This window comes from Centrocercus urophasianus, unplaced genomic scaffold (assembly GCF_019232065.1).
Source record: "Centrocercus urophasianus isolate 14NV4802_14NV808 unplaced genomic scaffold, USGS_Curo_1.0 seq_31, whole genome shotgun sequence".
Classification (NCBI taxonomy): domain Eukaryota; kingdom Metazoa; phylum Chordata; class Aves; order Galliformes; family Phasianidae; genus Centrocercus; species Centrocercus urophasianus.
Window position 1 is genome coordinate 4,158,097 of NW_024884878.1, and position 25,278 is coordinate 4,183,374.

A 25,278-nucleotide genomic window follows, 5' to 3' on the forward strand; every position below is an offset into this window, starting at 1 on the left:
CATTTCTGAATATTTGCTTGTTTTCACAACATTCCTGAAATGTGTGTTTTCAGACTGTGCAGCAGCATGAGAGAAGCTGTCTGTTAACTACTAAGTCAGTGTCATTGCAGCATCTGCAGATAGGCTCCCACTGGTTTTCCTCTTGATAATTTTTAGGTATTATCAGTGGTTCCTGAAGAAACATCTGTAGCCTAGATATTAAGTCTTACTGGAGTCTCAGCAGTAGTCTTCAGGATACTAGCTCTCTAAAAAAACACCGTTTGCTCAGAATTTGGTTGTGTAGCTTGCCATCCTGAATTCTCACACATTTTACCAAGGGCAGCTTGGGCTTCTGTTCCAGCTGTGGTACGTCAAGGGTTCAGTCTTGGTCAAACACTTGGTTGGCATACTGTTCAGAGAGCAGAGATATTATTATTGCAGATTACTCTTGGGATCTGTGGTGATTACTATCTTAAAAATCATGGTGGCATCTTCCTACCTAATAGCAGATACTGTGTGTGATACAGCTGGGTTTACTCAATTTGTGATGGGATCTAAGCCATAATGTATGGAATGTGTGGATGGCAAGAGATGTGACTGAAATGGGATGAAGAATAGCAAGGTAGCAATCCAGTTTCCCAACCATTTATGTATGTAGCAACCATAATGACGAAAGCAGAGCAGTCAGTCTAAGGTTGTTTTGGCTTACTGCCAATTTAGAAATAAATTATTGGTACTAAAATTTCTGTGAACATAAGCAGTATTCACAGGAATGCTAAAGACACTGTAAAATTTTAATGAATCAATTAAAATGTTAAATATAATAAAGCCACATAACTAGCTAAATAACTACTGGTAAAAGATTTCAGTACCATTATCTTCTGGGTGTTGCAGGATGTGTGTGTATGGCAGGAAGTGGATGAAAGAGGGAAGTGCAGAACCTGGACATGGGCACATTCAGCAATGCAGCAGAGTTTATTTTGTGGTGTGAGCCAGGATGTGACAATGAGGTCACGGTCTGGATGAATAGATGAAAAGCATGCTGCTGTTTCAAGTGCTTCCTATCTGGAAGACTGTACTAAAGTGACGGGAAGGCTGTGGTGGAGTAGAAACCTCAGATACTAATCAGCCTTTAAAGACCAGGCACTGAATCATCTTTCAGAAGAATTTTCTCTGGTGCTGTTTTTCTTCAGTTAATTGCATTTAACTTGGACGTACAACTTAAGTTTTATATAACGTTCTCCAAATTATTTGCAAAAATTTTATCTGCAATCTTCCCAAGATGTTGGCAGGGAATACTTCTAAATTAGTTTTCCAGCTGCTGAATATCAATGGATAATGAAGTGCCTTATATCCAGATTGGAAGTGAGCTGTTAACAGAATAAAGCAGATATATGATTAGAGCTGGCTTTTTAGTATTTTTCGTATTTTGGTGCTCTGATTTCACAGGGACAGTTTTTGTTTTTTTTTCTCTGCAGAGATCTGCTGAGATTGTGTTGGTGTAATTACTTTGCACCAGCCTCTGACATCTTAGGGGTTATACAGATTCATACAATCAAGTTGAAAAGGAACCTAAATGGTCATCTAATCTAACTACTACAGTAAAAAGGGTTATCTACAGCTCAGAGTGCTGTCCAGGCTGAGCTTGAATGTCTCCATGTGTGTGTGAATCCTATGAAATCTTGTTTAGAAGGAATGAAACTGCTACAGGTGTGTGTGTTGTACATATATGCTCACTGCTTTACTAGAGGTGGTGTGAATTCCTCCACTACTATGACCACCGTAACCATTCACTGGTTTGGATGTATGTTTGGCAGGACAGCATATCCTGTAATATAGGATCCCTGGCATCTATTTTCTCTTAGGCATTTAAGTGGCACTTTTCCCTTACAGCAGCTCCTTCTGAGCTCATAAAGCTCCATTTGCTTTATAGTAGAAAGGCATCTTAAAGTTCTGTGGGTTAAGAAACACGACCACAGAACCTCCCTACAAAAATTTTAGAATTATACCAGCAAATCAATGTTCCTAATGATGTTGCTGTGATTGGGGCCCAAGACAGATGGAGACTTGCTTTTGAATGACAGCATGTACTGCTTATAAATGTACATGTGAAGCTTTTTTCTTGGTCAGAAATTTTGTGGAAGGTACTGAAATTATGGTGTGGGAAACATGCCACATAAAGTAGATCTGTAGGATGAATCTTAGATGCGTTGACATCTCCCACTTTAAAACTGAGCCAGCTTTATAGTGAATTTTTAATCACATCAGCAATTGGTTTTTAGTTAGAGATAAACTAAGCTTTGCCAAGCCCCGGGAAGGACAGCCATTCAGACCAGGGTCCTTCAAGCACTGTCTTCCTGTGACCACTGGCTGTGCTTTCCCTGCTTGCTGTCTGCTCTGGTCACAGAGCATAGTGAATAATCAATTATTTTGTTTCAGGGTAACTGCTTGTTTTAATGGTCAGAAAAGAATCCATCTTAACGCTCCCCTGCTGATCACTTTTACTTGCTATTAAGTAAATCATTTTTGTTCCCTTCCTTCTGTAGTGTAAAGTGATGAGATTGGCTTGAGAAGACAAATCTTATAGTGAAGAAAGTTTCCTTCCTAATATACTTGTGGAGGGCCTAATCCTATGGGTCTCAGAGTGAGTGCTTTTGTGGTTGTAAAAGGCCAACAAAAACACTTTCTGTCTTTCTAGGATGTGCTTAGTATGTCTCAAACACTTGCAGTGCAAGGCCATTGCTGTGATAGCCAGTCAAAGACTGATATCAGCAGATACGATATCCTCTCCTCCCAACACAGTAGACTTACTTTACTGACAATTTTTTGTCTACGAACTTGGTTTTGACAGACTTGTTATAGTGAACTCGCTTGCTTACAGGCTTGAGACAGTGCATCTGTAAGCCTCACAGGCTAAAAAGTATGCCTGAAAAGGACCCTGAGTCATTGTCATCATCTTCATCATCTTGGTGGTCACTGTTGCCATTTGCTGGTTTGAGACTATGACTTCTGCATGAGTGCACTAACACCCCTACCCCTTCTCCAGTGCTGCAGGCTGAGAGTAGAACTCCTCGAAACAGATGCCCAAAACAGACTGGTGATCAATCTTTTTTCCTGTCTTGTTTTTCTGACGCTTTTTTTCCCTGTTTTCCTCAGTTTTCCCTTTTTGTTCTTTTTCTTTGTAAAATTATTAAGTAATTGCAAGACGTATTTTGGCTTCTGAAAAGCTGTATCTCTTGTACAGTTGCTAAGTTGTAAAGTTGTGAATTAGTTGTGAGTCTTATTTTGGTTCCTGAAAGTCTCTAAGGACTGTAAAGAATGATTAAATACTGTGCTTCTGCATATTCTGTTTAACATGGGGGATTATTAAAAATCCGCCCAAACCTGCTTTCCGGATCAGCTGGTGAGTGGAAGTTTTGTTTGCTGTGTTGGGTGGCTTTTTGAGAACAATACAGATTGAGCAGTATGTAGTGGCAGAGAAGAGGCTTTGAAATCTTAAACTGTTCAGTTTGCTGGAAAATTGCATTGTAAACTCCTTGGGTGTGTGTGGAGAAGAGTGCAATTCCATAGCTGTTCCTACAACCTACTCCTAGTGCAGGGTTCCTCTCGTGTTACTGTTCTGCTGTTTTGTCTCATAGTTCTTGGAGTTTGGTTTTTGCTACTAAACTGTATTGAAGGATATTTTTTCTGTCTGCATGAACAATCCGTGATTATCAGCTGTATTCTTGTAAACTGGAGAGGAGCAAGCTGTCCTTAGGAGAGGTGATTGTTATCACAGTGTTCTTTCCAATAGCATGTGTTGTTTAGATCATGTCTCTGAGTTCATTTACTTACTTGTATTTCTGATCTCATAGGTGGTAAAGAAAGCACATTTTGTTTTGTTTGTTTTTTGGTACAAGTTACAAGCTGCTTATTTAGAGCTTTGTAGTGTGGATGAGTACTTCACCCCAGGTATTCTGTTTCTAGTCTGGTTTATGGGAATGCGTATGTTTAACAGATCCAGCGTATCCTGCCCTGCACAAAATAGTAGGTCATTTTGACCAGATGATAAGGTCAAACATGGTAAAATTACAGGGTGGTAGTCAGAACTGTTCTCTGGACAGAAATCTCTTCAGCCTTCAAGCCAATTTAGTCCTACAAGTTCAGAACAACTCATAAATCAGCACTGACTGATCTATTTCTTTGAATTTTGGAGGTAGAGGACACACAACCAGACTTCTACAACTACAAAGGCTATGCCTTGTGACTGAGTGTGTTGAAATGCAGTACGTTTTGCCAAGTCACAGAACCACCAGACCCTTAGCCTACAAAATCATCCTTGGTCTGATCTGTGAAACCTTCTGTATTTTTCAAAAGACACAAGCAGGAATACTCTCTCTGGTCTGAAAATGTCCATAATTAACTGTAGTTGCTGCCACTCACTATTTGTTGCATATACATTGGGAACTTTGATGGAAGCTAAGATTTCTTCTGATCTTTAGCTCTTTAAATGTTCTTTACTGATCTTAAGATCACTTAGCTTTTCTAGTACTCATTCGGAATTGTGGGTTCCGATCAATCAATTCAGGATTCAGGACAAAACTTCAGATTTGTGGCATGAATAATTAAAATATATTTGTAGTTAATATATCCCTTTTTTTTTTTCTTTTAATATTCCTTCATTTGTGAAAAAGTATGCATTTTGTCTTGTTCACCACTGCTTTGTAAAGACAAACAAATCCTAATCCCCATGGTTAGTAGTGGAATTACCTTCACTGTCTTCCTGCTGTAGGGCCCATAACAGTCCCACTCAGATATGAGTTACCAGAGGTCAAATCGAGGGGCTACCTGGGTCAGGCATAACCTCAACTGCTACATGATTTTGGGTTGATCCTGTCTCTCAGTAATGTTGAGCTAAGGGTAATTCTTTGTAATGCAAAATCACTATGCCATGTTGAGAACTGTTTGTAATGAAGGGTGCAGAACACCACCTGATGATGCTGTAGACTCCCTGCAGGTCTTTTGCTCTGAAACCTGGAGCTACTTAGAACTGAGGCTCTCTGTCACCAACCTGCTTCTCCTCTTTTCTCCCTGGGACAGCTAGCTTGAGATTTGGCAGCAGAAGCCAGATTTAGGCTAACCTTTCTATATCTGGTTTTCTGAGCAGTCTTAGTTATTTATGTTTGCCAGCATAGTGTGTGTAGCATGACTGCCTTTGTAGCTCTGTTTCTTGATGTAAAAATGAGTAGTTTGAATCAAAATGATACTGTATGATGGAATGTATGATTTAGATGTTCTTGAACACATATGTGGTTTCCTAAAACTAAGGCTTAGTCTAAAAATGAAGACCTTGGCCACTGTTTGTAGGGTAGGGAACTTGAAGTTTCGGAGGATAAAATGCTGACTTTTAGCAAAAGAGCTACTGTACTGCTGTGTACAGAGACCTGCCCTCCAGTGAGTCTGTACACGTAGAAGAGTAAGGCCCTGAGTTTAGATCTGAGACCACTGGAGCAATTTTGTGTACGTATGTTTTGTTATTTCTTCCCACTCACGAGACCTGTCGTGGTCATTCTAAAAACGGACTTCCTAGGATTCATGTTAAATCTCAGCTTTTGGATTTTGTCCTTGAGAATTGTGTGAATGTTCTTGGTGTGTAGGGGTGAGAAGGAAACTGGATTTTAGTGCCATCTACTCAGTTATTCCAGCACTTTTGAAAGGCAGAATGCAGATTGAGGAGCGAGTTAAGCTGAATAGAACAAAGAGATTTATGAACTGTAACCACAATTTAACTCATTCTTACTCTCTTTTCAAAGGAGTGTATTCAGAGGATAAAAGTAAAATTTTACTTCTATTGAGGGTAGAAATGAAATGAACTGGAAGAGAAAAATGCGTGTTAGGGAGAATCGTTGTGTAGTTTAGTTTGTATCCCTTTTTTTGAAAGCTGTTAGAATTTATTTATTCCATTTAAACATCCTGTTCATATTTTTAAAAGAATGAATGATAATAACAGTTCTCTGTCACAATAATTTCAGTGAGAACACCATCCACAGAGACGGCAGGATTTTGGACAAAGCAGGGTTTTTGAGCTGGTTTTCTTGCTACTCCTACCGGAGCGTAGGTCAGCCCAGCCATGCAGTCCACCAGTGTGGTGTTTGCAAGAGCAGTGATTGCAAGACCAGCTGGCCAAGCTATGCACATGCATTTGTAAAAGCTTTTTTTATTAATGGTGGGAAGAAGTAGCAGGTCACAAGGAATTGACAACTGAAAGCAAAAGCTGTTGGTGTATTTAGAAAGAGCGTGGCTTTGTGGCTGTGTTTGTAAGCATGCTAGCTACAGCTCAGACCAGTTGAAGTTTGTGAACCAAGAGGAAAACTGTAAGAGCTGGGTAGCCAAAAAAAAAAACAAACACCCAACAACCATCATTCAAAGGCATTGTCAGTACTGAACATACTTCACTGTATGATCCTGTCACTCTGTCAGAATTCAGCCTCAGTAGATGCATGAGCCAAAGGGAGTTCCCAACCTGCTTTAAGGACTTGGAAGGTCTGAAATAATGGCAAACACTGTGATTCAGTGACTGGCTAGAAAGGCACTCCTCCATGTTTCACCCATCCTATGCTTTGCCCTCCACAGACGGTGCTTATGCTGTCCTCTTTCCTGTGCTGTGTATCCATGCAGGGGATCAAAGAAATGTACTGGGGTGAAAAATCAATGGTCTCCTTAATTATTTAGTTTAGTACTCAGCCTTATACGGGTTTTGAAGGGATTATATCCACTTAGGCCACATATCACAGCAGACATGGTAAGAGGACAGGAACATGAAAGGCTAAGAGTTGAAGTGGAACAGAACTTTCCAGAAAGAAATTACAGCCATACTTACTCTTGCATGAACATCAGTCTGTAGAAGGTCATAACCTTAAGTTCTTGAACAACGGAGGAGTAAGGGCTGAACTTCAGTATGAACTAAACCATCAATATTTTGTGATTTCTTTACTCTTTGTAATTCTGAGGAATCCTTTTTTCAGCTGACATGAGGCTGTCTTCTATAGCAAGGACATATTCCTGTTTGGATTACTATGGATGCTATTACAACATAGACTTCCAATAAGCAAGTAAGTAGGAGGGTATACTAGTACCTCTCCGGAACTTCTGATGAGATGTTAATTCCTGTTACACTTCTGAAAGCCTCTAGAATGACACTGATTGAGAAATGAGCCCTCCATTAATACAGAAATGTTTGTTCCTATGGTGAAAAGCATGCCTAATTTGTTATAATGAAGTTTATGCCTAAGATTTATCCTCTCTCATCCCTGCCATTGCTCCTTAGACACAATGGAGGGACTTCTTTAGTCCTGTTTATTGTTTTCCAGTTTAATCTCTATGAAAATCTCTGTAGTTTGGCAGAGTCATGAAGTATGATTCTGTTTCTTTTGTCAGGCATTGCAATGACATTAATGTAGAGGTTTTTAAGCAGAAGCCGATCCAGTGAAATTACTGTTTGTCAAATATTACAGGAATACATTCATTTTAAGGGACCCAGCTTTATAGACAGTTATCCGTTATATTCTGCTTTCCTTCTTCAAATATTAAGCTTAGAAATAAGGCAGTAGAAGAAGGGGAAGCAGTTACAGCTCCAAATCAAATAAGAATTGAGTAAAAATCCTTTATTTCACTGAACGTTGACACTTTGATTATTAAAATACTGCTTGTACTATATTCTGCAATCTCTTACCATTGTGGTTTTTATTAATCCTAGGAAACCACTTGCTCTTTTTCTTTTTTTTTTCCTCATGCACGAGCGAAACAAAGGCTTGCTATTACATGTAAAATGGATGTTGTTATATATTTGGGAAATGTTTCTGACTATGGGAAGACTTCTTTACAGTCAGCGCTTTCCACTGAGGACCTTGAAGCTGTACTGTTCTCATGGTTATCATATAGGCATTAATGTAAGGCAATCCTGGTAGCTCTATAGAAAAGCAAGGAACTTGAAGAAACTCAAGAGTCCTTCTGTGAGAGGACTTGAAGCCAAATTCCATATTTTTCTAGAGATGCTGGGATTTTTACCACCACAAGAAATAGCAAATTCTTGTCCTCAGGCATCAGTTAGCTTCCTTTCACTGAATGCTACCACTTACTATTGTTATTTTGCACATTAATTAAAATGCTCTGAGTTTTCAGCTAAGTAACATAGAAACCATGGATAAAGGCTGAAGCAGGACTTTTTTTTTTTTTTTTTTTTTTTTTTTTTTTTGTTGTTGTTGTTGTTGTTGTTAATAATGTTGATTCTTCCTGAAAACATTCACTGCAGAAATCATGGAGAAACTATACAGGCCAGCATCTGGAAAACCAAGTCATTGTTTATACATTTCTATGCAGCGTCCATGGGAGCTCACTTTTTATGAGCTTAGAAGATTGTTGAGAATAGGATAACATGTAGAAAAGGATACAATGACTTTTAAAACCTAGTTCCTGTGTTTGTACGTGGTGCTTTTTCGAGACACTTCCTCAGTAACCCAAACTTGCTTTGATCCATTTTCCTTTCTCTTTCAACTCTGGTAAAACCATAACGCAGGTCTATATTACATGTTAATAAGGGTTGTTGTCCTTTTGCTTGTTGTGGTTTTATTGTTTGGTTTGTTTGTTTGTGTTGCCCCCCCATAAAGAAATGAAGTTTCCACCATGAATTTGCACAGCATAATTGTTCAGCAGTTTTTTTCTTATGATTAAACTTGAATTGCACAAACTTGTGCAAGCTATGTGGGATATTATTCCTATTTATTTTGATGTTTTTTGCTGTCTAAATAGGAAAGGTGTTTTAAGATTTCTAGACAGGCCATTGTTCACTCAATTGTTCTTTGTACTTTGCTGTGTTACAAGAACTGATTGTAATGTAGGATAATAGTTGCTCTCAGTCAGGAGACTGAATGTAGAGAAAGTATGTATTTGAATATTCAAAAGGAAGAATAGTATGTATGGTCCTCTATTTAAAGAATATTGTGCCTTGTATTAAAACTGTACTAAATTTGATAGTCAAGTATGAAGCCAAATATGAGAAGTCTACAAAGTGTTGGTACTTAATGGGATTTGGATCAAATGTGATTTTCTAGAGGCTGCAGATGACTTTGAATCAGACCATACAAGTGCTCAGAATGAAAGCTTATATTTTTGGAAAGGAAAATATAAAAGAAAATGAGGATACAGAGTTGATTTTTCAGACAGTGTCTTGTAGGATAGAACGCTTACTGTGTCTTTGATGCTGGGGCGGTCATGTTTCTTCACTTCATTGGCAAATAAAATAGGAATTGTGTGAGCTACCTTTCTCCTTAAGGCTCGTGTTATGCTCACTAGAGTGCTCTGATGAAAAGCATGTGATTGCAAACAGTGTCGTGTAACATTCTTATGCCTGTGATTCAATAGACACTGTATGAAGAAATTATATGTTGGGTTTTTAACTCAACAGTGACTCAGACAGGGTGGTGGTGATGTTTTGCTTATTTTTCTGTCTGTGTGGGTGGTATCTGTGTGGGCAGGACTGGTTTATGAGCTGATTTGGTGTACCTGTTCACCAAACTGTATCATTCAGGCCATGGAATATTCTCACAAGAGTATTTTGTGTATACTTTGGAAACACACTTTATCATTTGAAGGAATTGCCCACTTGAGTTGCCCATAGAGGGACGGCTGTAAATTAGTGGTACAATTCAGAAGTGAATCTATCATGGGTCAGAAGCCAGTTTCTGTGGCCTCTGACATCAGTCAATATAAGTCCTTCTGGCATTACTGGGGTATGAAGACTGTTAGACACAAACAATGCCAAATAAGTAATCAATAGTCAAGTTTAATTTTATGTGGAAAGGTGGTGCGACTGTGCCTATTTCAAGGAGCTATGATCCATTATAGCCAATACAGCAGCATTATTCACAACATTTAGTCACTGAATTAACCCTCCCAAGACCTCTTTAGGTAACGAAACTGTGAGCATTTCTCATTCTCCACAGATGAGAACTGTCATGAAAGTTAAAATGATGGCAGGCATGCCAAATTCCATCGTCAGTGCTTTAAAAACCTTGAAGTTTTGCTCACCATTTGTTGCTATCGGATGGGTTTACTTTTGATAAAGCCATACGATTTTGAAGCAATATATTTCCTTTCAAAGTCTATCACTACAAAGTTTTAATTTGTGATCCAGAATGGAATGACAGACCTCTCATCACTTGCTGAGTAAAACACAATGCTGCAACATGCTGGAAGTCCAGTGGTGTGTGAGTTTCTCCAATGGTTCCATGATTCAGCCCAAAGCAGAGGCCGTCCTGCAATTAAGTACCACTTCATTGCCTAAACCATAAAGATACTTTTAGAGACTGCAGACTGTCGCTAAAGCTTTTCAATTAGCATAAGCCTTTGAAGGATCCAAATCTAAAGTGGGTGAATCTCAGCTGAAAATCAGGTACTCTGCTGAAGCTCAGGCTGTTCTTTTGTCCCTTGTAAGTAATATGAAAGCTTATTTCTTCCAGGAAGGTAGTGGTGATGCTATCTGTAACTGTTTAGAAATGCTTGGTAGCTGGGTGCTGTAGTGGGAGCAGTAAGGACACAGCATAGCATGCAGGATCCCTGTCCACTGCAGAAGTGAGGGGGAGGTGTCAAAAAATCGTGTTTTTCTTCATTCATTTTGGCAAGCTTTTGAGTGAAGAACAGAGTTAACTAGATAGCAAATATCCTCCCAAAACTGCAAAAAGCAATTTCAGAGAACTGATTCACTGATCTTCACCATACTCGTTATTATATTTTTTTAAGTGAAAATGATTGAGAAATTAAATACACGTGTTCCCAGCTTTGCACAGCTTGCCAGGATATTTTAAGAGAGAGGAAAAATAGATCAACTGATAGTAGGCATTACAGCATGAGTTTGACATGTACAGTCCAGAGTAGTAAATATGTTTTTTTTATCAGGTAAATTTGCAGATAAATAAGAGAGGTGGCCTTACCTTTTACTACAAGATGCTGAACGTACGATTCTCACTGCAGGAAATTCACAGACAACTCTCGTTTATTTTCATTCCCCTTGTTGTATTAAAGCACATTTTATCTGACTGCATAGTAATCTTATGTTATTAGCTGTTGAGTTGCGTTAGACCATGATGTATGTATGCTTCTGTGAGCAATTTCACCATTTGATTCTTGGTACGTAGAAGACTTGAGACAGTGAGTTGTTTGGTGAGTGTTTTGTTACTTCTTCTGTGTTCACTGTTTTTCTGCAGTGAAAGTTTAACAGCAGCGAATATTGTTATCTTTTCAAGATGTGTTTTATTTGTTACGCAGCTAGTTGTTTTAAATAAAAATGTTGTGTCATGGTGAATATTTACACGTGAGGAAGTAGCTATGTTAGAGTGCCATGTGTATTACACTCAAAAGAAGTAGTGACCTGAGCTGTGAAACTCCTGTTTGACATCCTTACTGCAAACTGAGACGTTGGCTCCATGCCATCTCAAAGTGTGCCAGTCACCAGCTCAGTCTGAGCAGCAGTAACCACCTGTCCTTCAAAAGACTTAAATAAACAGCCTGCTGCCACAGAGCATCTCAAAGCCAGAAGTTATGGTCTTTGCAACAAACTGTAGGACAAGGCTGTCTCTTAAAGCACCCTCATTTCCTGCTAATGACTCTTAATTTGACTATTAGGAGGCTGGCCTTCCCGGCCTTTGTACTTCATTATTTCCAGACTGTGCAGGAATACTACATCAACGGCCATGTCAGGTGTGACTGGGGTCCATCCCTGCACGTCTCATGTTTTGCTGACAGAGGAAGAATGACTGCTTATAAACTCATGATTGAAGTATCTCTGCAGGGTGGTGTAAAGATGTGCCATCGGTGAAAGGAAAGGGCAACTGGTTTTATTTAATCTTCCAGCTACTTGCGGGAGGATTTTCCATGTTGCTTACATTCTACTGTGTGGAGATGGGGTCTAACACACTGCGGTTCTCCTTGCCTAGGTATGCGCTACTTTCTTCTGGTGAACAAAAAAAAAAAGCCTTTTTCAAGACCTTTCTGCCTCTCTTGAAAGCTTTAAGAGTGCCTTCAGAGTAATTCAGTGCTTTCCATGCACAGCTTAAGGAAAACAGTAGAGCACACATAATCCCATGAAGAGTGTTCATTAGACACTGATAGGGTAGGATGTTTATAGTGCTATGAAAATTTAAATCGAGGGCCACAGTCTCTTCTCACGCCTCTTATTCTCCACACCCTTCTGCGTCTTTGTTGCTCCACTTTGGACACTCTCTAATAGCTTTACATCTTTATATTGTGGTGTCCAGACCTGCACCTAATACTCAAAGTGAAGCTGCACAGCACAGAGCAGAGTGGGACAATCCCTTCCCTCTCCTGGTGGCAGTACTGTGCAGAGGCAGAGATCCACCATGCTGGCTGTTCCCCTGTAGAGAAGATAAATAGAGCTATTAAGAAAGTGTCAGCTTCACCATTGCTTTTTAATAGTTTTACACAGTCTAGTAGAAAATTAAAACCATTGTTGAATTCCCGAGGGTGGATTAAGTATGATAAAAGACAGAGATGATAATTCCTTAATACTTAAAGAAAAGAAAAAAGAAAAAAAGTATAAAAAATATGTTGTTTATGTTTTATGTTTTCATCAAGTTAGAGATTAGTATTTTTTAAATCTGGTTTATTAAATACTTTACATTTGCTTTTCAGCTTATAATTAATAGAAAACGATGGTAAAATGATAACAAACTGGTGGGTCCAAACTTGAGCTTACCACTAATGTAAATCATTTCCATATCCTTAGGGACATGAAGCCTTTCGGGAAGGCTTTCAAGTGGAAGAGCTAGTAGACTGCTTTGAAGTCAACACGAACTTCTGTGACAAAAAGAACCTGGAGGACCTGTGATAGGGAGCAAGTGTTTTCAGATACCTGAGCTAAATCTTAGCAGTGCTTTTCTGCCATCTGCTGCAGAGCAGAAGATTATCAGACATGTCAATAGCACTGAAGCAAGTCTTTAATAAGGATAAGACTTTTCGTCCAAAACGCAAGTTTGAACCTGGAACCCAGAGGTTTGAGCTACATAAAAGAGCTCAGGCCACTCTGCACTCAGGTGTGGACTTGAAAGCAGCTGTACAGTTGCCCAGGGGAGAAGACCAAAATGACTGGGTGGCTGTCCATGTTGTTGACTTCTTCAACAGGATCAACCTCATTTATGGAACTATCTGTGAGTTCTGCACAGAGAGGACCTGCCCAGTGATGTCTGGAGGCCCTAAGTATGAGTACCGGTGGCAGGATGACATGAAATACAAGAAGCCTACAGCGCTGCCGGCACCGCAGTACATGAATCTCCTCATGGACTGGATTGAGATGCAAATCAACAACGAGGATATATTTCCTACAAGTGTAGGTAAGTGCAAGGAAGAATTGTCAATTGCCTTTCATTCTGTGCACTAAGCATGATTCTTCCTGACCTCACAGAGGCTGTGGAGTCCAAGGCTTTATAACAGCAGGTGGGGGAGGAGGGTGTTTTGCCAGAATGGTCTAAAATGTATGAAATGTTAACTGTGTCTGCTACATCTGATGGGGTTTGTTAGCCTAAAACGTTTTCATTTGAGCCATTTGTTCTTGGTAAGCTTCTGCTTCTCAGGTTATTCACTACAGATGGTGACCATTTCATTTTAGCTTGCTGAAACTTAGTCATGTTTGAATTGCTTTACACTTTGCCTTTGAATGGTATTTCCCTTTGGAAAAGTGTACAGCACTGTGCAGCACAAGGCCATGGACAGTCAGGAATGCAGTCAACTATACCGTCCTACCCTCTCATCACTTCCAACACTAAACCAATGAATTAGAAAGTGAGTTATTGCCCAAATTACTGTACTTTAACCAAAGAGCCCAGGGAGGAAGCTGCTAGAGAGAGCACAATTTGTCTTTTGGTACTGTTGTTAGCTTTTCTGGAGTATGCAAATAAATGGAAGTATTGTTGCTAGAATATTTTCCTCTGAATGAGGAAGACTTTGTGGAGGAATGCCATTGTATGCAATGTATGGTGTAGAGAGCCTAAATCTTTTGCTGTGGTTGCAGCTAATGAAAAGGACAAGATGCTGTACCTGAGCAGTGTGAACTTCAGTTTTATTTAATGAATCATGATCCACTTCTTTCAAGTAGGAAAGCTGGGAGCTTCCTGTCAGAAATGTGAGATGTAATATAAATATATGGATGAGTAAATAGCAGAATATTTTGCAGTTTATACAGTTAGGAGATGGTACATCAAGAGGCTGCATGTATTGGTGAGCTTTGCTAACCTTTGAAATAGCCAATTCTTGGCCTCGTCTGCTCTTTGTTTGAACAGACTTGTGGCTTGTTTCCCAATCCTTATCTCTTTTCTGCACTAACAGGTAGAAAGAAGACAACAACTATGTCTCTTAGGCTGTAATTTGCCAGTCTAGCAAGAAGCAGGATTTCAAAGGAAGAAGTATATACTTTTTGTATAGTGAAGAATAGGTCTGATTTCGTAAAGCTTATTTGCTGTGAAAGATTTTTGGAATTGAGTGTAGCTTAGGAGTGCAGTTAAATATGTGTTTTTGCTTCCATTGGTATATTTTCCATGCTTTTGTTACACCAAGTTTCCATCTTCCAGTCTTCTGCTGTGCCACCACAGTGTGTATATGCAAAACAAGATTTGTAGCCTGAACACATACATGCTGATGAGTTTTACTAAAACAATAAAAAAACCCCCACCCAAATAATACACAAGGTTTCAGCTCCAATAGCTCTCCTGTGTATGTTTTTAGTAAGATACACCTAAGGTAAACCTTCAGGATAAATGTGAGTAACAATAATGCTTAAATATTAAACAGCAGTGGTGGTTTGAAACCTTGATCTCATGATTCAGAAGTTGATGCACATTGCAGTGAATTTGGAGTTCTGTGCTCTCAGTGAGTCCCTGAGGAGGCACCTAGAACAGCCAGAGGGAATTCTGTGTCAGAGTAGCTCCAACACAGACAGTGTTCTGTAGCCTCCACAACTAGGAGAAGTCCCTGGCACTTCGGGGGCCCATTTCTGGATGAGACGCTTTGCTCTTGAGGGAATCTTTCTAATCTTTCTAAATCAGTCCCCTATCTATAACGTGGAGATGGCACTACCAGCCTGTACAAATGCTGCGTATTAAGCAGTTCAATGAAATGTGGTAGCTCAGCATGAATATTGTTCCATGTTTTGCTCTTCACAGTTGGTTAGAGAGTGAAGCTTTGTTATTGTATTGGATACTGTTTGTTCTGCCTGTTTTGCAGCAGCCTTTGGTTATTTAACCATAGGGTCTCTGTTATGTTTAGTATTAATGCAGATTTGCATTCAAACAGATAATTGGTAATGAAAGTTAAGATTGTTCATTCTTCAAAGTAGTTGAAATAGATCTTGAAAGATGATCTACTCGAATGACAGAACTTAGTATGCCATTACTAGTAGTATAGCAGTATTAAAGCATTGTATCTGGATGTAACTTGGAGATTAACTTATTGTGTTAAATCTTTGTAGCATATGTAGAGAATTCCTCTGGAAAAAGTGTATGTCCAGTGGATAGGATTTCAGCTGACCTTTCCACTAGTGGATGCGTTTGCTTAAGAGATCTAGGAGAATTATGGGAGCTGTTTGTACCATACTTTTCTCAGCTTAATCCTATTGCCCTCTTTTATTTGACATAATTCATGCAAACCACTTAAAAAAGGGATAGGGAATAGCCCAGCTTGGTGGGCTTTTGTTTTGGTTCTTCCCTCTGTGGTTAAAAGAAAAAAAAAAAAAAAAAAAAAAACAGAACAAGTGAGTTGAGTTATAAACAGTATACTACATTTAACACAAATTCCTCTTGGTGTTTACATTGACACTGTAACCTCTAACCTATGACTACTTACCAGTCTGTGTGCTTCCTGTGGTCTGGCTCCTCTTTGCTTTCTGTGGTCATTCTGGCCTGCTCACTTACTGGTAAAGAGCCCCTTCTCCAGCCACCCTCCTGCTAATACCGATCTGACAGGCAGGAGAAAAGGGATCTGGCATGGGAACTGAGGAGCTGTTAAGTGAAACTGACAAAAACAGGTGCTTGAATATTAGGGGCTCTTTTTTCTCTACGGCAAAACTTCAAAGATTATTGGAAAAACGGAGTCAAAGCCTGTAGACAAGTTTTACTGATTATGACCTTGTTCTTATTTAAATTATTACCCATTTCTTTCATCCATTTTTAGGTGGGTTTAATGCATGTTAGAGGCTAGCAGCTCTGCAAACATGTTCTACGTGTAACTAGCCAGCTGCTGTGAGCAGTGTGAGACCTTTTTGAGAAAGGAAGAACAGGATGGGGGAGAGTTTGCTCTGTGTGCTTGCTTAGGCCATGCTGGTGAAGCTATTGATTCTAGTTTCCAACATGGCTTCTTTAGTGTGTTGGGGTTTCAGTTACCAGATACAGCTACATCAGATCCATGGCTTGAAATGCAAAGGTAAAACAGAAGACAGAGATTTCTGCTAAAATAAAGAAGCACATGGGCTTTTCTGACTTGATGTAATAAAACTCTAACCCTTGAAGATAAGAAAACAGTGAAGGTTGGGGGCACAGAGTTTATGCTGTCTCCGTCCTTGGGAATTTTAAAGATCAAACTGTGTAAAGCCTTGAGTGTCCTCATTGGATCTCATGGCTGCGTCAAGCAGGAAACTGGGCTGCAGACCTCCCAGAGCCCCTGCTAGCCTGAACTGTCCTGCAATATGTAATTCTGATTTCAGCGCTGACAAGCTGCTCAAGGAACAAGAGCTGAAATGATTAGAAACTGATGAAGCAGCTTAAGAAGGTGCAATTTGGCATTTAACTGAAGTACAGAATCACTTCTAAGCTTTGAGAGTTCGTGTGGAATAGGATTTAAAAGTATTAAATTACTGTAATCAAATAGCCTAGTTATGGCTGGTCAAAAGGACAACATTGTCTTAAAGTGTTTAAAGCCTGGAACTTCAGCTGAAAACTTAATATATCTTTAGAAATATGTTGCCTTCTCCACACTTGTGAGCTCATGACTTTTGGTAGCAGGCAGTTCCAAAATTTATACATGGAGCATAAGTGTACTGCTTCTTCCTAGAGAAGAACCCCATACGTCCACACAGCACAGCTCATCTCTAAAAGCAGACCAGGACTGTGGGCCTTCTAGCCCTTTTCCAGAAGAGGGTTGCAGGTGACTGGTGCTGTGAACAAAGACTACTGTTGCTTTTGTTTTCCCAAGGAATGGAGAGGTGTATGAGATTTTGGTAGCATGGTGTTAACTGGCATTGGCTGGTTTTCTTCATCTTTTGCAGCCGCTGCAATTGCAGCATCTAGGGTCTGACATTGCCTTTGCACATGGGCCCTGCAATAAAAAAAAAAAAAAAAAGTGTAATTGCTACAGCTGGCTTTTTTTCCTCCCTCCCTTTCTCTCTTGCTTTCTCTCTTGCTTTCTTTCTGCCAAGCTTTGCCAAGGGCTGACAGGATGGGTCAGATGGCTGGATGTTAGCTGGTTGTTCAGTCATGGCTGGTGGATAGGTGTAGCTGTAGATTGACAGCTGAAGTCAGTTATAAATTCCAGTCACTCCTTTCTTGCTGATTTTTACATCACTTTGATCAGTAGTGGATTTGGGCTAAGGAAGACATTTGCACTGTAAAGCTTTTCTCCTTTCTCCTATTGCTTCCTGTCTATGATCCCTTCTTCAGCAGGGGCAACATAAACAACTGAACAACTACACAACTACATCTTTTGTGTAAATGAAGAAAATTCAACAAGACAGGTTATTGCATCCCAGTAGTTTTCTCTAGTCATTGAAGTGTGTGAATTCTGTGCTTATTTGTATGTTGCAGTAAAGTTAGAGCAGTAACACTTGTTTTTAGAAAGTTTTGTGTTTGGAAATATATGTGCCTGAAAAATAACGTAGATATTTTATATCGTGTTTATATGCCCAAATCTACTTTTTCTCTTCTTTTTTAGCTCTTAGAGTGATTCAGGGCCTAGCAGGTATTTCTCTGTAAACTAAACTAGCAGATGAATATGCCATTTCAAAAGTACTGTCAAAGACAGCTGATAAACATTGTGTTGTCTCTGTCTGCATGGTGAATCTTGCCATCTGCTTGATAGATAAATATCTGGCCTTTAAAACATTGTTTCTTTTTGCTGACTAATTTTTCTTTTGAGCAATTTCACTCTGTTTTTGTTTAGTATCTTAAACGCCTTTTTTAGCCCATGCTTTTATAAGAATAAGGACTAAATCCTAGGAGTAATTTGGACAATCTTCAACCCCAGTCATTACTAATTACTCAGGGTAACAGTAAGGAGTCACACAGATTGTCCCATCAACCTTCAGGAAACTTGACTTTCCAGCACACTGAAATAGCATGTGCTATGGACATTACTTGAATTAACCTCTTGCAGAATCTGCACCTTCACCACCACAGCTTCTCCTCTATCTGAACTTGTGACCTGATCTCTTTAGCAACCTTCACAGCATGGCTAATGTCTGTTTGGTCTGTGATAGTGGGGTTGAGCTTGTGCTGAACTCAAAGTGTGGGAAATTTGATATATTTGAATGTGCTTTGCCTGGGAAAGTGGGTTTTGTAGAAGTGAGTTCCATCTGCATTCCACAGCCTTGTGTGCATTCCTTTCCTTGATGAACAGGGAAAACAGCTCCTTATAGAACCCTTATAAAACAGACTTTGTCTGTTATGCTGCAAAGCAGACTATATGTAGGAGTAACATTTATGGTTCATAATGGCTCTGCTGCTTCACTTCTTGGAACCTAAACAAAATTAGTTTCACAATTACTGCCTTTTCTAGTTGTACTTTTTACCTATGTCTACTTTACCAAATCTAAGCTGTTATTTAAGCTTAGAAAGAGCATAGAAAATTCATGATGCTTCCACAGAATATATTCACTGTTAAGGTGACTCTTTTGAGCACAACATCTGTACTTTGTAGCATGTATCTGGCCATGGGGGAAGAAGTGTTAATGTGGCCTTCAGCTAACCCAGCCATGTGATATCAGAATAAATTGTGGTCATAGAAGTTTGAAATTAGTTTAGTCCTATTTAAAGTATAATCATAATTTAACTGCATTGTAGAAAACTGGAGTGCTGTGGTAGTGCAGTTCTCAGGGACTTCTGGAAGGCCTAGAGTGAGGGCCTTTGCTTCAGCCCTCGCTCAGAGACGTATTAAGAAATACATCCACCAATACTGCCTTTATGTTTTCCTTCTATCAAATACTGATTTGGCCCTCTAGTTTCAGTAGTTTCCAAAATGAGCAAAATTAAAAATCTTAACAAGAAGAAACTCATTAGTTTCTTTTAAATGAGGCCCTCATGTCTTTTATAGATAATTTCTGGAGGAAAGTCAAGTATGTACTTAGAAAGTATGTGGTTAGAAACCCCTTGTGTTGATAAAAGCCATGTGTGAGGCTGTATTCTTTAAAAACAAAGACAAGAATGACATTCAGATAATTTGAAACATTTGTAAGCATTGTTTCATCCTCTGAATGCTGCAGGAAAAAAAAGCCAATCAACTTGATTATCAGCACTGTTTTGAAATGTGATTGCCACCTGTGTACTTCCCGTTACAGTCAAATGTAGTGGCACATTTCTGTGCAGAGTTATGTGGCAGTTCTCTCCCTTGTGGAGCCTAAGTACTTGGCTAAACAAATGTTGGTAAGGAGTTATGACAAGAAGAGCTTCAAGAGAAAAAGCTGCTTAGCATGGCTCTTGCTGAAGTTGGTTTTGCTGCTGCAGATTGCCTCGAACACTGCCTTCATCTGACCTCTGGCTGGCTGCGCTTTGTGTGTCATGTCAGTGTTTTCTGTTTTCTCTTCAGATATGTTTGTTGTTATTTGATTCACTGCACCACACTTTATCTTTTCTTCATGGTGTGATTGTACACATTTCTATAAAGGCCATTACAAATGAAAGGAGGGGGGGAGTGGTAGTGGCTCTGAAAGGAGCTTAACAGGATGGGTTCTCTGCATCTTTGTGGTTGTTGGTTTCACCATTCCTCTGGTATGTAGTCCATAGTATTCCTTCACACTGAGGACTCTTAAATTTATGACTTATCTGTTGAACACTTGGAAGAAAGCAACTTGAAATTCTGTGGCTGGTGTGATCTGGAAGAAGACAGCTGTATTCCTTCTACTGTTTTAATTCTTAAGGATGTTGAGATGGTGAGGAAATGTGTTTGTGTGTATATTGGTCCGTGCTGGGTAGCAGAAAATAAAGTAACTGAAAATACTTGAGCAATGGAACAAACAAGAGATGTTTCTCAAGCTTATATTCCTTGCTTCAGTGAGGTGTGTGTATGCCCCGTTTACCATGCTGACAATGGCTATGTGCTGTGAAACACCAGGAAGCATATGTCTCTGTGCTTCAGTAGGCCAACTGTAGCAGATAAAAAAGGCTTCCATCTAGCTTTGTCAGTGTGTTGTAGTGAAACAAGAATTCATACTGGCTGCTGGCCCTTCCATAGCTGTAATGGAAATACATGTACATATGTTCAACAGCATGCTTTCCTTAGCTGGTGAGCAGAGGGGTTTCTTGGTAATTGTGAGCTGTATTTTTTAATCTACTGCTATATCCAAGCTTGTCCTTCTCTGCAATTTGCCTTACTCCTGTAGCAGCTCTCCTCTGGCTATGTGGGTGATATGTACAACCTTACACATTCATGGTGTTCAGATCTGTGGAGCTCCATGCAATGTCAGAAACTGTGTTACACCTGTAAGATTCTGCATGTTACCTGTTAGGATTGCACAGGAGTGCAATGGCAGCTTGGATTTTATTGATATTCTTGTGCACCCTGGATGTCCTCTTTATATGTACCTGCTGGCATAATTATTGTTTTTTTTTAACTTTGTCTCTTCTGTAATCTGGACACTTGTCTGGAGCTTATCAGCCAAAAAACTGCCTGCAGTGAAAGAGGAGATGGACTCTGCATCCTACATGTGCCTTCTGGCATTTGAAAGCAAAAGGTGAAGGCTGAACTTCATTAATGTAGCTGTGAAGGGACGAGCTCTTGTCCTGCAAAAAAAAGATCTAGTGAATCACAGAAATGATATGAAACAATTATCTTCATTCTTGCCATCTACCAGCTGTGTGGACATAACCTCAAAAGACACAACTTTCTTAATGACACTGACAGACTTCTCTTTTTCTTTGTTGCTAATTAGTGCTGCTTCTATGTGCCTGAGATGCCAAACAGCTCTTATTGACACTGGGGCTCAACTAACACATGGGGTCTCCAGAAAAAGGTTCTGCATTCTGACAATCATCATTGGACTGGGCTGTCATCTCTGTATCACAGACAACTCTTACAAGAAAAGAATCATTGGCTTCAGTAGGCCGTGTGCCACAAAACTTTCATGTGCTGCAGGACTGTGGAAAATCCAAATTGTTCTCAGTGTTTGATGCAAATTCTTGTACTACTGTATTCAGATTCAAAGAATCTTTAGGTGGGAAAAGCATAAAGCCAAGGTCTAAATGTTTTTTTTTTCCTTGAAGACTGATATCAAATACCTTCCAGAAACAGATGCATGGTTGGTGCTTTTCCATGCAGATAGCAATAGGAATGCTATTAAAGTACAGGTACCTGTGATGTTTCATTTTTCTTACTTTTCAAAAGTTTTACTTTAATTGGAAAGCCTTCTGGGCTATGCATAATCTCCTCAGTGCATAAGTGCATGATTGATGAATGACTATTCTAAGATTTAAAAGCAAAATCCAGCTACAGCAAAGTTGAAGATTAAGACCCGACAAATGTTCAGAGCATCTGAGCAACTCTGCGTAGAGTGGGATAGGCTTTACTGCCTGCGCTGACACAGAGAATTTTTTTTCTCTTTCCATTCTACAGAGAGTCATGCATCTAAAGCACAGGAGGGGGGCTGCACCATTTCATAAGCCTTAAAATGTATAGTGGAAACTTTTATTTCCTTCTCATAATGAGAATCAGTGGCACTTTGACTCAAGGAAAACAAAAGGAAGGTTACTGAGCCATCTGGAATAAGAGATGCTCAAGAAGGGAATAATCAAAAGTATGTTAATAGTTGGAGGGGAAAAGGAAAGACAATGAACAGATTGTCTTTGAAAGACAAAACTCTTTCCTGGATATGGAAGAAGAAAAAAAAAAACAACCAACAAACAAAAACCCTTTGCTTTTAAGAGGCAGATGTTCAGCTGAACTGAGAAACATTATAGTTTATCGATAAATGTGTTTTAGCAACATTAGAGTAGTGAAATAATGGTAATTGTTGTTCATACAGTGTCAGCTTTAATGAGCCATAATAGAAAGAGCTTAGCCCCATAACAGATAAATCCTGAAAGCTTGGAGCTACAATACTTAACAGCAGAGACACTTTCAAGACGTGCTGGATGAGATCAGATCTTTTAGAAAAGTGCCAGTGGATATTTGGTCATTAAGGCAATATATCTGTTCAGAATTTACATGCTTTAAAATTAGTTGCATAGCATGGCTGCCTCTTTTTGGATTTTTTAAAAATTAAAAATAGTAATAATATGATTTTGAAGAGGTCAGGTAAGGTAAATTTTGCTATTTCATTTGTCAAGTAGGAGACTAAAGCTCAGGTGATTAAAGTAGTGTGCATAAGAGATTTTTCGTGTATTATATAATGGTAGTTCTTTGGTGAATCCAGAGACAGGTGTTATCAGTGATTCTAAGAATACTCTCTGTTCCTAAAATGTTGGCTTTTTTTGTGTGGATTTGGAGCAATGGAAGTAAAAACTGAGGTATTCAAACTCCAATAACATACATTTTTAGCCATCCCATTAAAGGAGAAAGCTTGCAATTTTGATTCCCATGGGAACTTCAACAAAGCAAATGCAGAAAGTTTTTGCCCTGTTATTTGTTTACTCAGGACATACAAGATGACAATCTGTCAAATATTTTTTCCATATTGATAGATTTTGAGGACGTGATTTGCAGAAGAATAGTTGTTCAAGTTCAGAGTAAGAGTTTGTGCTGCCTGGTCTGCCTTTGGATATCTTGGGAAAACAAATATTGGAAAAGAGCAGGGTGCCGTTTACCCAGTTTCCAACATTTTAGAGATGACATTTTAGAGATTCCCTTGGAGGTGCTAGAACACACTTTGATCTGGGAGATTCTTCTAGGAATCTGCATCTCACAAATGCCAGTCCTGCTTTGTTATCTTCATGCTGATTTGCTAATTTGTTCATTTCAATTTTCTGATACTTTGGGCTTTCTGAAGGTAAGAATTTCTCCCACCCCAAAATTTTAAAGGTTAAGAAAAGAGTGGTTGGAAGATTTGGGTTAGAAAGGAGGATACATCCTTTTGTTCTCCTTTGAAGTGAAAATAAGGAGTCTAAAAGTTTACTCCCATTTTGTCTTTCATCTTCACCTGAGCTCCTTCGAGTGCTTCTTAGATTGTCTTTGGCTGACCGTATTCTAAAAACTCCTTATGACACAGTACCTGTTACACTCAACGACAAAAATTTTGTAAAGAAAATCATTGCTCATTTTATTATTCACGCTGAACTGTTATCTGAGCTGACTGATTATCAGTTAACAGTATGTATGAAAGAACAATGCAGTAATATAATTGTTTTATGAAAAAAAAAGCACTTGAGTGTTACTGACACAAAGCAATCAGTTTTTCACTTGTGGATTTTTGCTACCAGAGTTGTGATAAAGTTTGGCTTTTGCATATTCTATTCCTCCTGCAGATAACTGGGTTGGAGAGTGCTGAGGATTTCCCTTTGAAGCTGCAGGTGCTTGCACAGGAGCTGAGGAACTTTACAATAAAACAAGTGATTATGTAAATATTCAAGATGAAAAATTTTTTTCATGGAATGTAGCTTTCAGCTGAAGTGAAGGATGTGCTTGTTATCTCTTTTGTTATCTTCCTGAGCTTATCCTAACATGTCTCATATTATGAAGGCCCACCTTCTAAAACACGCAAATCTTCCTTCCACTCAGTTTCAAAATGTTTCTTAACAGTTCTTCTTTAAATAGTGTTAAAAAACCTTTCCATTCTTATAATAAATGATGATGGCTACAACGTCTTTCTCAATCTTTTGAGTAGGATTTTCTCCAAGTGGACAGTTATTTTATAAAAATAATTTACAAAATACATCTCTGTTTTACTACGGTCTTTTTGTTTTGTTGATACTGTAGTTTTCCCTGATTTTTTTTAATTTTTAATTTTTTAATTATTAGGCTGAATTTTGCAACAGATACAAGTATGAAGGGAATAGAGTCAGGCTTTAGGAAAATTCTTTGAATCCCAGTGAGATTTCTAAACCTTCAACCTGAGTCTTCCATAAAACTTGTAGAAAGAAAAAATGATTTTATATTGTATAACTACAAGAATTAATCTAAGGATTTCTGTCATTGGAAGTAATTCAGATTGTGGAGGCCAAAATGCACAAGCAAAAAAGTCCAGTTCTTTTTCCTAGCTGCAGCCTATTCTGTACTAAATCACACGTGTGCTAGAAGTCTGGGAATATTTCTCTAGCACATGTATATCCTTAGAGATAAGCCAGTACTATCTTAATGTACAAAACATATTTTAATGTGATACAGTATGGGACAAACAGAACTGTTCTCTGTCAGGATTTCTGTGTTGTGCAAAACTTTAAAACTTTATCCTGCACTCAAACCCATAAAAGCTAACCTGTAACAGAAACAGATGATGAACTGTGCCTTCCTATCAGCACAGTACAAGTAGAGATGTATAACTGTGGAGGCCACACATGCAGTTAGAGGTCTGATTAAAGATTTATTCCCTCTGAGAATTCAGAGCTCCCAGTTTTGCTAGTACTTGGATGTTTAAAAATGGAAAATTCCAAACTCCTTTTCAGTCTTAAAATGTGTTGCGTACTGTGATAAACTGTTACCTGCCTCAGGTTACTAAATAGGCATTTATAAATGTTAGTAAATTGGTAAATCACTTATTTTCACTCCTCTTGCAGCAATAAGAACAAACTATCCAGTGTCAGGAGTCATATTCTGCTTTTCCTCAGGTACACAGGCTTTGCTGAGCATTTTTGACAGTACGACTGTCAAAATCATAGGTTAATTTAGACTGAAAGGGACCTTTGAGATGATCTGATCCAACCTTCTGGGTCAAGGGTGATCATGCAGAACAGGTTGTCCAGTCAGCTGGATTTTGAACATCCCTGGAGGTGGAGACTCCACAGCCTCTAAGTAACCTGTTGCAGTGTTTGACCACTCTCACATCAAAGAAGAGTTTTCTTGGGCTCAGATAGCATGTTGTGCATTATAATTTGTGGCTGTTGCCTCCTATCCTGTCAGTAGGTG

The 25,278-nt window shown here is 39.0% G+C and overlaps 1 protein-coding gene across 3 annotated transcripts in view; it reads left to right on the forward strand.

Moving 5' to 3' along the window:
- The window catches only part of MOB3B (MOB kinase activator 3B), an 86,320-nt gene that overhangs the window by 23,768 nt on the left and 37,274 nt on the right, over window positions 1-25,278 (forward strand). For all 3 annotated transcript variants that reach the window (XM_042829431.1, XM_042829432.1, XM_042829433.1), the window contains one exon: window positions 12,758-13,361. In XM_042829431.1, coding sequence (XP_042685365.1) covers window positions 12,944-13,361 — 418 coding nt within the window. In that variant the 5' untranslated portion in view covers window positions 12,758-12,943. The remainder of the gene's footprint in view (window positions 1-12,757; window positions 13,362-25,278) is intronic.